Source organism: Chrysemys picta, chromosome 10, assembly GCF_011386835.1.
Source record: "Chrysemys picta bellii isolate R12L10 chromosome 10, ASM1138683v2, whole genome shotgun sequence".
Classification (NCBI taxonomy): Eukaryota; Metazoa; Chordata; order Testudines; family Emydidae; genus Chrysemys; species Chrysemys picta.
The window spans coordinates 18,408,296-18,421,776 of NC_088800.1; the positions used below are offsets into that span (position 1 = coordinate 18,408,296).

The 13,481-nt window shown below is 41.3% G+C and overlaps 1 protein-coding gene across 3 annotated transcripts in view; it reads left to right on the top strand.

The window, feature by feature from the left end:
- The first annotated feature begins 7,092 nt into the window (after positions 1-7,092).
- Positions 7,093-13,481, top strand: part of HOMER2 (homer scaffold protein 2) — a 115,199-nt gene continuing 108,810 nt past the window's right edge. The window contains exon 1 of one of the 3 annotated variants that reach the window (XM_005307244.5): positions 7,093-7,534. In XM_005307244.5, coding sequence (XP_005307301.2) covers positions 7,422-7,534 — 113 coding nt within the window. In that variant the 5' untranslated portion in view covers positions 7,093-7,421. Of the gene's footprint in view, positions 7,535-8,197; positions 8,217-13,481 lie in introns of those variants that run through there. The other 2 variants (XM_005307243.5, XM_065559361.1) reach the window with 2 other exon arrangements.

Sequence of the window (13,481 nt, forward strand, 5' to 3'; positions counted from 1 at the left end):
TATCTCTGGCATATGAGCATAAACCACATGCAGAGTGACACAGTCAAGTTCAGGGCACAATGCTTTCTCTAAGTATGGGACCACTTTTTAAAATGTTCTTTATTGATTTTTTCAACACCAGGAACAATGTATTGTAGAACTCTTTATATGTAGATTTATTGCACATTTAGTATGCTTGGCTTGCTCTTGTTTTGTCAGGAATCTTGATCAGAAGAAATGGTCCTTTTCCCCCAACCTTCCCCAAATGTTCAAATGGTAAAACTTAAGCAATGTTCATGTTATCTCAAAAGAGGATACATTTCATAGAGATAAAAACTCTATTTGAAAATATTGTATCTGGCATTTCTGTAGCATCTTTTCAAAAGTAAAACAGTAGAGAAAATTGTGGCAATCCAGTTTCAGACTTACCGGGTTCAGCATGTACTCTATGATACGATTTAGTCTGGATTTCTATCAGGCCAAAGTATGGAGAATGCCTGAAGGACCTGTATTGAATTGTTTATTAATGCTGACAGCTGCTCTCTGACTATACTAGAATTATTAGATATTTTGGCAGCCTCTAACACTGTACTGTGTAGTTTCACTCCAGGGTTTAAAGACCTGTGTTGGACAATCTGGCATTATTCTGGCTCTACTGAATTATTTTGTGTGTGTGTATCTTTTTTTGTTTTGAACATCTCACTTTTTTTTTTGGTCATAGATTTTCCTTCACTGCAAATGCATAGGGGCCCCAGGGGGTGACTTCAGTTCTTTATATTTACATAAAACTGCTTTGAGATGATATTTGCATATTTGTACATTTTCCAACATTACCTTTTGAACAGCTGGAAATCACTTTGTGGTAGCACTCTGAATTAGGAAACGCCGGGTGCCAGATGATTTTATATAAAGGATAAGATCAGAAGAATAATGAAAGAATCTCCTCAATTAATAATCAATCTCTACCCCAGGTTCCTTGAACTCTGACAAAAAAAGATGAGATTAAATTTTACAACACAATTAATCTTTAATTTGCTCTTTTAAGGATGACCTGCAAAGGGCTTTTAAAAAACAGGGTTGCCCTTTATTTATATATTTAATTTTTCTTTTATAGTAGGCCTGAATAATTGGTTTGTTTTTTAAAGTGGGGTGGTTTTTTTTCTGCTTGTTTTTACCTTAGAAATCTCAGGGATGTCAGGTCTGGTTTTCTCTGCTTTTGCTATAGGACTCATTGAAGGTCTCAGCTGGTTATTGTGAGCTCTGACATTTTAATTGAAAGGACAAGGCTGTTGAATCTTTAACAAATACATCCTCTGTCCAAAATATTTATTAGTCATTGGATTAAATAAATATTAACAAAACCAATCATAAACCAAAGTGTTTAAAATTATCTGATTTAAAATCCCTTCCTTTATCAGTTGCTTAGCTTTCAGTCTTTTGTTTCTTATGATGTACTAATTTCACTTGTTTTCCAGTCACCAAAGAATCATCTAGGAGAGACAAGAACTCATTTTCTGCCATAAAACACAAGAACTCTCACCAAAACCTTTTTGACTAAATCTTTCAGGCCATATTTATACATCATAAATAAGGTTGGTTATTTGTCATCACAAAAAATCTGAAAAGGCATGGCTCTGACATGGTGAAAAATGCAAACCTTATAACTCTAGTTTTTTAAAGAAGTGAAAGCACACAATATTTTATTTAATAGTAAGTTGTTTGTCTTGGGAAATAATGAGAACATTTATCACCAAATACATAAATAGACTAAAAAGACTTAGCAGCACCTTTTATGGCATAAAAATATACATGTGAAGTAAAATAAAATAAAGCAAAACAGTAAAATATGGCAATAGTGAAAGCTAAACAAAAAGGAGAGTAAAACAAATAGAGGTAGGAAAGGGATGAGCCATCTTTGAGCTCTGTGGAATGCAGACTGACTATGTATACTTATTTTTGCTAGGACAGTCTTGTGTAAAGGACATATTTATCTTGGTTTACAGGAATCAGAAATAATATATTTTACAGGCTCCCAGGAAGTAGTTACTTTACTTGCCATTTGCAGAATTTGGATAAATTTGTTTCATAGTTTGGATAGCACAGGGGGCTTCTCCACTTTTCAGCACCTGGAGTTTTCTTGAATCTTGCCACAGTAGTAAGGACACTCTTATGAATAATATATTGTGACTGAATTATCTCCATCCTGTATAGGAGCCATATCAGAAGAGAAATATTGTGTCCTATGTGAAAGCTGAGGAACTAATTAATTATGACAGCAGATTTATAGTCCTTATTACAAGAGATCCCAAAGTGCTTTAAGAACTTCTTAATTCTGCAGCTTCCTCCTCATGTGAGTAGTCTTTACTCATGAAAATAATTTCACCTGAAGTGTTTAACCCAGAGGTGGCTACATGTCAGTGTTGAATTAAATAATTTCTCTATATAGGGCCCAATCCTGCATCCCTTTATTCATCTGAAAAGTCCTTAACTAGATGTAGTTCCATTGACAAATTATTTTCATGAGTAAAGACTACTCACATTAGGAGGAGGCTGCAGAATTGGCCTCATAGTTCTTAAAGCACTTTGGAATCTCTTGGAATAAGGAAAGCAAGAATATGTTATCCAACTAGAATGATAGAAGGAATTTCAAGGAAAAATAATGCAATATCCCAAACTTAAATTTGGCCAGAATGCTGGAGTTAACTTCCCCTCTCAAGCAATATGTGTCATCGGACCTTTGCAAAGTCAGAACCACAATTTTATCTCTCTTCCAAAAGGGGGGTCCGAACTATTACCACAAATAAAGCTTCATATTGGGGGAGATCTCTCCAAACCCAGTAATATACAATACACTTGCTACCATTATGATAATGTAATGGCCAGCGGCAATCAGAGGGGGGCCCAGGAGGGCCATTTGGCCTAGTCCTCAAGCTCAAAGGGGGCCTCAAATTTAGACACTTGTTAATTTTTTGGCATTTGATAAGTTTCACAACTTGTTTTTATGCACATCCCTATCGGACCAAAATGTGACACAGTCTCTCAGCTTAGAGCTGCAAATTTGAGCAAATAAGAGATGTGATTTGGTAAAAGACATAATTTTATTGTTAACTGATATATATTTTGTCATATTAAAGAGTTTAAAATGTTCATAAATATTAATAAAAATATATCTGTTCTGATGGCATAAGATTTGAACGTGTTCTCTCAGATCAGCTGATTATATAAACAAACCACTACAAGTGGCTGGTGCTGGATCAAGTGCTTGTTGAAAGGTAGAGAATTGTTACATTTTAGTGTCTTTATAGTTTTATGTCTAGTTGACTAAGGAATTATTTATGTGTGAGAATTCCTCATTATTATCTTCATATGGTAGCTAAAAGAGGTGACGGGTTGGTTGGTTGAACCCTAGCTTGGTAGCTTGGCCATCATCATTGGCTTTCATAGTCTATAGGCCCAGGTTTAAGGTGAAAATTTGTGAGGACAATCTTGTGCAGTGAGTTTCGTGGGGACACACGTTTGAAATTTTTTGACATTATCCCTCTGTCTGTATCTGTGTCAGTGTTTACTATATATATATCATCCCTTTGTCTTCAGCTCAGCCTATTATATTATACATGGTGTGCTTGAGTTTTGATTCAGTGATAAGGATAATAACCTGTATGACTGTTTCATTTTGTGTACTTAATTAGTATTCCTTCGTTTTAAGTCTTTTCAGCATTTGTGTACCATTCAGCATTTATATACGTTTACAGTACAAGATTTCAAGTGTAGATAAGCTACATATTTACAGCAGAACATTTCAAATATGGTTGGCAACATGTTGCATATTTTTGTCAGTTTGCCTGCATCAGTGGCTTCAGGTGAATGCACCTTCAACGTGTTGAAGCACGTAAAGAACTATCACCGTTCAACTATGGGACAAGAGCATTTGAATGGGCTCGCCATGCTTAATATCAACTGTGACATTGCACAAAAGCTAGATTTTTCCTCAATAATTAGTGCATTTGCACAGAAAAAGGCTAGAAAAGCATTTGTTAAATAAAAAAATATTCAGATTATGACTCACTCTTTTTTTGGTGCCTTATTTTGTTTTCATGTGTCATCATTTTTTAATTTTTATTATGGCTAGGAGCCTCAAAAGTGGGAAGTGGCCCGAGCCTCTCTGGACCTCAATGGCTGCCCTTTTGGCTAACACAGCAGGGATTGAACCAGGGATCCTCTACAGATTGGCACCTCTAACACACACACACCAGTCGGTTATATTGTCACACCCATCCCTTTGCTAAATTTGCTTGTGTGGCCTTAACATTTTTTACTGTAGTGCAGTAGTACCTGCTTCACACCTTATATTGTATTAGATGACAGGTTAGAAAAGGTGATAATTTTACATTAAGACAAACACAATTCCAGTTTCCTTTTAATAGTGAAACACATAAAGCCTTACTCTACTTTAATAAATCTGAATTCCATTGGAAATCTGTAAAAGATCCTGTTAAGCCACCTATAACAGTAGCCCATAAAGTGTAACTGTTCACTGAAACAAACTCTTTGAATAGGGAGGGTGTATGATTGCATTGCTTCTATCATCTGCAGGATTATTCAGGGCAGGAGGGATATGAGCTGAAGGTTTAAAAAATAAATTGTGAGACAAGAATCTCAAATCTAACCTTGAATTGTGGTGAAAGCTGAATACCAGGATGAATTTAAAAAGTCTAATACTGTCTTCATGATTACCCAGGAGGAACTAGAGGGTTTCTTTTAATCTGAGATTGGGAATGAGGAGAAAAAGAGTGCAGAAAAGGAGATAGGAAGTTTTTAGGCTTTAGCTGTCAAATAAAGAGGTGTACAGCTTTCCTGTTAAATCTCCTTCAAGTAAGTTTAGTATCTGGCCCTCGCAAACTGGTAAAACACAATTTAAAATCCATAGTAGACATTTGGCTGTCATTATAACAAACCTCATGACAGTGAGAAAAGCCTTTGGAGTACAGCCATCCCGAAGTTTAGAATGATACAGCTGCTTATCTTTGTGACATTTTTAAAATTTGCTCTTAATTTTTTTAAAACGTCCTTTTCCATTTTTTTGAATGCTGGAAACTTCTTAGAAAGAGGCTCATACGGCTGTAATTCCATCTCAGGGTTTTAATGACATTAATAAATGACTCAAGTTTCACTTGAGTGGTTTATGATATCACCAGAACCCCTAGATGGAATGTCAGCCTTATTTTGCACAGTTGGGACATTGTTCCTTATGTCATTGGTTAAATTTTTCTTCTTTGCTTGGTTTCTAGTTAATGCCAGATCGGCATTTACAATACAGCCATCATACAGAGCACCAACACAAGTAAATTTAAATAATTTACCCACACCACCAATCTTTAGGTTTGGGTTTTTTAAAAAAATATAAATTAATGTTCAGTAATAAAATGTTCAAGGTAGTCTTTCTTGACAACAGTGTATATCTAAGCTGTCCAATCAATTATAATTTTGAATGGGAGGGGAAGTTAAAATTCAGTCGTCACATAGAAGATATCTTTCCACAGCATAACAATGTATGTGTGCAACACAGTGACAAAAAATGGAAGTGGGATAAACAGAGAAAATTAGCTTCAGAACATATTTGCAAACTTACATCTGCAAAATGAACATTTATTTATGGAATTCATAGAGAATAGTGTGTGTATGTGGTGATGGGGAGGTAAATACTGGAGAAGAGAAGTCACACTACGGTCACAAAATGACAAACCCAGGTAACTGAAGTATCTAGCATAATATAATTAGCAAATGTTAATGCAAGCAGGGTTGTGTATTTTTGGGACTGTCTTGATTTTAACAAGATGATCGTGTGTCCCACAAGCCATCCTAAAGCCATTTCAGGGCCAGCAAAAGATCATCATATTGTGATTTTTGCATCTTGATAATAGTTTGACACAATTTCATCAGACTATATTATGAAATTGCCTAGGGAGGTTGTGGAATCTCCATCTCTGGAGATATTTAAGAGTAGGTTAGATAAATGTCTATCAGGGATGGTCTAGACAGTATTTGGTCGTGCCATGCGGACAGGGGACTGGACTCGATGACCTCTCGAGGTCCCTTCCAGTCCTAGAATCTATGAATCTATGAAATGACAGTCAAACTCACAACAGTAGCACTCTGAAAGGACAAATATAGAGAGGAGGCGATAGACACGGCTAGAACTGTGCAAAACTCAGAAAAACTGGGAGGCAGCACTGTTAGTGGAACTCCAGAAACCTGGAACCAAGTGGAAATGAGTGCAATTCCACAGAAGGATCAATTTGGACCATGGTGTCAGCTCCTGTCACTCACTGACTAATTAATAAGCACTTAGCCTATATGTGCTTTAGCTTCCCCATCTGTGAGAATAGTTTTCACAGCTCAAAGCACATTCCCTGAATTTAGAGACCAAACTGCACGCTTAGAGATGGAGCTGAAACTTCCCCAAAATCTGTGGTGTTTGGTTTGTCCATTGGTACAGCTCGTGGAAAGGCCATAACTTTCAGAACCAGAGGGGATTGTTCCCAAACTTTGGGGTGCAGGGATCGGAGTATGTGTGTTTGTAGGGGGGCAGGTGGCATTGGAGGAGGCTCCAATCCCTGGGGTCAGAGGTTGGCTCATATGGCTAGCTGGCGTGGAGGGCTGTACAGTGGAGCTCTCCCAGTCTCGGGTTCTGGGGCCAGGGCTCGGCCTAGGCCGATCTCTGCCTGGGCTCCCTCCACAAAGCTTGGGTCTGGACTTGATTTGTTCCCGGTTCCTTTGGTCCAAGCCCACGTCCGCCAGACACTAAGCGGACAGGATGCAGGGCTGCCTGCTCGCGGGGGGGATGTGCAAGTGGGGCAATTTGCCCCAGGCCCCGGCCCTCACAAGGGCCACCATGAGAATATAGTATTCTATGGTTTTGCAACTTGTTTTTATGGAAGGGGCCCCCGAAATTGCTTTGCCCCAGGCCCCCTGAATCCTCTGGGCAGCCCTGGCAGGGTGATGACTCAGGGCAGGGGCGCGTTTGGCGGCAGGGGGCGCCTGGAGGGGAGAGGGAGCCCTGCCCAGCCGCTGCCAGGGGATCGCAGGCAGCATGGGCAGCAGCGTGTAGTCTGCCCGCCGCCCTGCTGGTGGGAGGCGGCTGCGCGAAGCAGGTGGGGACTCGCAGCCGCCGCCTCCCCCAGCTCGGCGGTGCGAGGGAGCTCCCGGGAGAACCCCCCAGCTCCCGCCTCCCTGCCCGGCGCGGTGTCTGCGGGAGGCTGGTCGCTGCCCCCGCCGCTGGGAGAGGAGGTTATGTAAGGGGAGGAGGAGGAGCAGGACGGCTGCCGCCGCCGAGCAGGCACAGGGAGAAGCCGCCGCCCGCCCGGCTCTCGGGAGAGTCGCTGCAGCTGCCGGGGCCGGCCCGGGATGCGCAGGAGCTGAGCGCGCGAGCAGCCGGCGGCCGCATGTGCGAAGTTGGGACTCGCCCCGCGCCCGCCGGGGACAGAGGCGAGAACCCCGGGGGCGCGCCGGGGCTGCAGGCTGCGGGCGCCGCCGGGGACAAGTGCCGAGACATGGGGTGAGTGTCCCCGGGAGCCCGCGCCCCCCACGGCCGCTGCCGTCCCTTCCTGCCCCGGGGGCTCAGGTCGGGCTGTCCCCACCTGCCGCCGCCTCCCCGGGGGGTCTCTAGTGAGCCGTCTTGAACTTGCAGCCCCGGGCGCGGCCAGACCCGGCTCCCGGGTGCCGCGGGGCGCTGTACTGCGTGTGGCAGTTTGTATCAGGGCTCCTGTGCCTGGCTCCGAGCCGCCACCCTGCCCGGCTAACCGGGGGCAGCGCTGTTCCGGGCTCCTCTCCCGCAGGGGCGGTGAGTCACTCCACGGCACGGGGCAGCTGGAGGGGGCTCGCCGGGGACAGAGCCGGCTCTGTCACGGACAGTGCTGTCTGCACCCGCGGGGCTGGAGAGGAGCGCGGAGCGGGGGCTAGGGGAGCTTGCCCGCGGACGGGACTCGGGTGCGAACTGAACGAGCGGGGAAACGCCAGATCGAGCAGAGGTAGCCCAGCAGTGGGAGACGGAGTGGGGCTGGGTGGAGCGCGAGCAGGTCCCTAATACTTTGTGCGCTCTGGCTTCGGGGCTTGGTGGTTGTGGTTGAAGTAGCGCAGCAAAGATTCATTTCTGGCTGGTGGATTTAATCTGGTCCGGGGGCGTTTACACTAGTCCTAGGACTTGGCTTGGGCTATGTTTTCTTTTTGGTTCCTGTCTTGTGAGTTATTTTTGTTAAGGTTCTCGAGGCCTTTGTATGAGAGTTCCTAATGAAAATGTATTTGCAGTGTGGTTGTTGCCCTGTTGGTCCCAGGATATGAGCCTTTCTCTGTTGTTGTTGGGTTTTTTTTTACGTTTTAAGTCTATTTTTAAAAAAGCGCTTTACTTCATTAAAACACTTTCATGAAGTGCTTTGAGATCCTCAGATGTGCAAAGTATTATTATTCAGTTTAATGTTTTTAAACGGAGTTTAATTGATTTTCATGCTGTAAGTGATAAAATAGGATCTTGTACAAATAATATGGATAACCAAGAAATAAGCATAAATGTAAGAAGGGGGGCAAAGTTTTTTAAAATTTGAAGATGTTAGCTTTGCTGTTAGCTGTAGAATAAAACGTGAAGAGTGCAGAAATGTCCTTGTAGCAGATAAACACTGAGGTATGATTTAAATGGCTAAAATGACTGAACAGGTGCCTAAAATATAATGTGAAAGATTCTAATCTTGAAATGAGTAATCTGTTCATATGTATAAACTCACTTAAAAGCAGAGGGTTTATTTTCAGTGACTCTATGTTGTAATTCAGCCAGAGTACTGAGTCACAGAAAGCACACAATAAATTTGTCCAAACATTATTGTTTGTTATATTTAGATAATTGTTTATGAAAGTTTTCTCTGTTTAAATGCACAAGGTTTTGGTCTGAGAACATGCCCCACTGGACAACTCAGTTTGATATTTCAGAGAAACTAATAGTACATATTTTTCATATCTTGTAATTTGAACAAGAGGTTAGAAGGTAAATACTGTGCTTTAAGGAATTTGTAAACTAAAACCTTAGAAAACAAGAATATTTTTTTCATTTTAAAAAAAAATCATATATTTTCAGTGTGAACTATGCCTAGACTTGAAATCTTCTTTACAAGACTGGAAGGTGGTATGCTGGGGGGATTCCAAAACCCACACATCATTTAATTTGCTATATTTGCTGTATGTTCTCTTACATCTTTCCTCTTCTCACCCCCATGTGGTGAGGAATCATTCTTTAATTTCTCAGTTTACTTATGCCATTTTGTAACTACGCAAGCTCCCACTACAGAATTTATTACAGTATCACTGAAGTGGCATAATTTGCAACAGTTATGCTAAAGGTAAATAATATAAACACGAACAATTTAAAAATGCAATGAATGTGCCTGATTTTGATGTAGAGAACTTTTGGAAAGAAGGTGGGAGGAGGAAGTAAGTATGAGGTGATATAAGTGGATATTGATCAGCATGCTACACCAGAACTTCTCTGATGGGCTCATCAGTTTCTTCATTAAATAAACATTCATTTAAAAACAAGATAGCATCTTGCCTTTCAAATTATAAAAGTAAGTTTCAGAATATGAACTGATGCAATGCTGTCTCATTGCATCTATAGATGGACAGAAAAATGGGTGTGAAGAACTGCCCCATTCATCTCAATTGGGTGGCCAAACAATATTTTCATTGTCATCCTTGTTAACTAACTTTAGCAGAATATTTTTAGCTATTCTGGCATGAGAGCTTGAATAAAAATTAGAAAAACATCTTTTAAAAAAAACAGTCTGACCTGGAAACAGAGAAGTCATATTCCACAGAAAAACTATTCTTTAAAAGTTCCAAAGGATTTGAAGTCCACTGATCTACTTGCAGAGTGCTATTTGTACTTCTTGTGTATTTATGATATTACCTAGGCTATTTTGCGTTAGGCAAGCCTATAATAAATACAAGGTGGCTCCACCAGTGTGCCTGATTCTCCACCCATTCTTGCACTAATGCAACTCAGTTTACGCCAATGAAGTTACTTCAGGCTTAAACCGGTATAAGTGAGAGGTGAATCAAGCCCCCAATTCTACATTTTCATGGTGTTTGTGGGCTGAAGATTCCATCTGTATTATCAAAACCCACTGTCTTTGATATAGTTATTAGTAATGCCTCATGCACAGTTAAACTTCAGTTCACTTTTGTAGTGTAGATTGAACCATGTTATAAATAATGCTAAAGCAGCTGTGGCATACATAGTGCATGGTCCTCCCTCCCCATCTGAAGGGCCAGTCCAACCCTGAGTGGCGCTGCGACTTCATGCACCAGGGGCCAGTTTCTGATGCCTAGAGTGGGGAGCCGAGCCTGCTCAGCTCTGCGGGACAATATTTGCTTCACTCAGGACAGGGGGTTTTGTGGGTCAAAATGATATGGCCTTGCGACTCCTTAGGGGGTCACAACCTGCAATTTAGGAAATGCAGGTCTAGTGAAATAAACACAGGCTTGGGCGTGAAGACACTTTGATTTTATTCCCAATTTTGTCACTTGTATATTAAGTGACCTTGAGCAAATCATTTAACAGCTCTGTGCCTCAGTTTCTCCATCTGGAAAATGGACATATTAGTGCTTTGAGATGTACATTTTTCCAATATAAAAGTGCAAAGTATTACCTTGCTGTTTATCAGGGTTATAGACAGTCTGGTTTGAGAATACTATTCAGTTCTGTCTGTGGTGCAAGAACAAACTTCAAGTGCGTAGGACACTACTTGTTCCAGCTAGGTCCAGTAACATGGCAGGTTTTGATAAATTTACATGGGACCTAGTCAGGATCGTATGGAGGTGGAAGCTTGCTGTGAATGGGGGAGGGGAAGAATAGGAAGGAGAATGAAGGAAGCTACTGAGACTTGATGGGACTTGGGCGCGGAAGGAGCTGGTTGCAGGCTGGTATGGGGCATCCTGGTAGTTCCTACTGCTGTTCCTATGACAGTTCTTTGGTGGCTGTTGCTAACTGCTTTGTGTCCGCCCCCCGCCCTCTGATCAGGTGCCAGTGCCTTGTCCCCCGTCCCAGTGGCCGGTGCACATGCTCCTGCCCATCTCCCGATCCAGTGTCTGGCCAGAGTGGCTAGAAGGTGGGTAGAGCAGAGGTGTTACTGCTGGCTCCCTTCCTGCCCGCCTGATCTCGTATGCTGCAACCATGGCCACTCCAGCCCTTCCTCTGGGTCCCACTCTCACCTCTGTGAGGTAGTGTGAGGGCAAAAAACATGGTGTGTGTGGGGGGGGAGGTGAGGGGAGGGAAGGGAGAGGGCTGAAACACACATTGTCCCCTCCCCCATATATTGATTGCAAGGGTACTAGCCCCATCTCACCACCTGGTTCCTCCGCCCCTGGTTCCTCATGTGTAAAGCGTGAGAAGAATTTGGCTCATAGCACTTAAAATAGTTTTTGTGTGGCTGGCCATTATTAATATGTACTGTCCCTGGGTTTGGCACTGAGTAACACTACAGAAGTATGAAAACTGACAGCTACCTGAACTGTGCAAAACTAGTTATTTAGCTCATTAGCGTAAATCTCCTGTGAAGTGAGAGATCTAAAGAAGCATGGGGTGATGCAGTTCAGCTTACTATACTGCAATACTTTTTTCAAATTTTACAAAATTACTAAAAAATGTATGTTCAGCTAATCATGAGAATGCCGCTCTTGTATAAAATGTCCCCTAAACAAAGAGAACTTGACTCCGAAGCTCATGGAAGTCAATTCAAAGTCAAGTCTTGTTGATTTCCATGGGCTTTGGATCTGGCCCTAATGTTGTTTACGTTGAAGAAAAATAGTTCTTTTCCCCCCAGGGCTAATTCCCCATCCTTGCAATCCTACAGCTGTGGTACAATTATCTCAGTAGTCTGGCTAATATACTTTAACTACTCCCAAAACACTGTATATCGGGCTTCCAATGTCCAAGACTTTTTTAAAAAAAATCTAAACATACCTCTTGAGTTATGTCTTTTCACACCTCAGCAAAGAACTAACAAAGCAAAGAAAATGACTAGCTTATCTGTTGCTCAGATTTCTAAACTATATCTGCTAATCTAACAAAGAATACCTGTTTCAATTTGACCTCAATTTTTTTAAACAAAAAAAGCTAACATTCTGTTGTAAAAGTGGCACAATTTTAGTTATTAAAATGATTTTAAAAGGTATTAGCTACATTTTCCCCTTTCTGTAATCTAAGACTCTTTTTACCATTTTAATTTCCACAATACACTGGCAGTTCCCTTTAATTTTCCAGATCCCTCGGTTACAAAATGTTGCTTGTTAGTAGAGAAGTGGCAAATACCCAGTTTGGATTAGAGTTGTATATCGATTCTTTGCCATTGAAGATGGTGTTGTTCATATTTGTTGGATTAAAATTCAGCTGGTCTAAACACCTATTAGCAATGAAACATCATTTTAAAGCCCTTTTTAATAAAGCATTTGTATCAAAATGAAAATTAATCATCCAAATATTAAAACGCACTACAAGGAAACACCATACAAATTAAATGCAAAAATGTACATAGAAAATAAACGGTGAATTATCTTGGTGTGTGAATTAATGTAGTTTAGTTAATATGGAACTACTTGTTATACCCACTTCTGCGGACTGAGGGGTTGGATTTTGCATGGGGTGAAGCAGGAAGGAAGAGTGCCAATTCTTCTTTCTCCCCCTCCCCCCCACCTCTGGAATCTTGTGGCAGTCCCTCTGTTGAAACTCTCTGTGGACTGAGATCAGTGGGGCTGTGGAGGTGAATGGAGGCCAGGTTGCATTTATTCAAGAAGGAGCTATTCTTCACAGCATGCTCCTCTCCAAAGTCCACTGATATTCAAGCAGATATCTGTGCCTAAGTAATGCTGCTTGGAGCTGTATTAATGTGGGCTTCATGCCTGCACCCATCTGGGAGAGAAGGCCTGAGATATCTGGCCAGTGGAGAGAGCCATACTGCCATGGCTGTGGCGGTCAGAGGAGTAAGAGGGTTGATGTCTAGAGCAGGGCGAAATTTTTCAACCAATTTTTTGAGTGCAAAATGTGCAGATTTGGGTCAACCAAAATATTTTGTGACTTTGTGTCAATTTCACCAAATTGTTTTGGCCAGGAACAAATACTTTTAAAAAATGCTCTGAAAAAATCAAAACGTTTTGTTTCTACATTTTTTGAAATAAAATCATTTGACTTTGATCTGAAAAAACTTTTTATTTGAAATTTCCTTCAGTTTTATTAAAATGTTAAGTATAAAAAATCCTCAATCTAAATGAAATGTTTTATTCAACCCAAAACTATTTTTTTTACCCTTAATCACCATATATTTTGAATTTTTTTGTTTTTTGTTTTGGGTCAACCTGAAACAATTATTTTCTGAAATGGCCAGACAACCGAAAAATTAGTTATTTCCCCATCTCTATGTGGGTCTACCATCAATGGGACTTAATGTAGATTCTGGTTCCCTGAA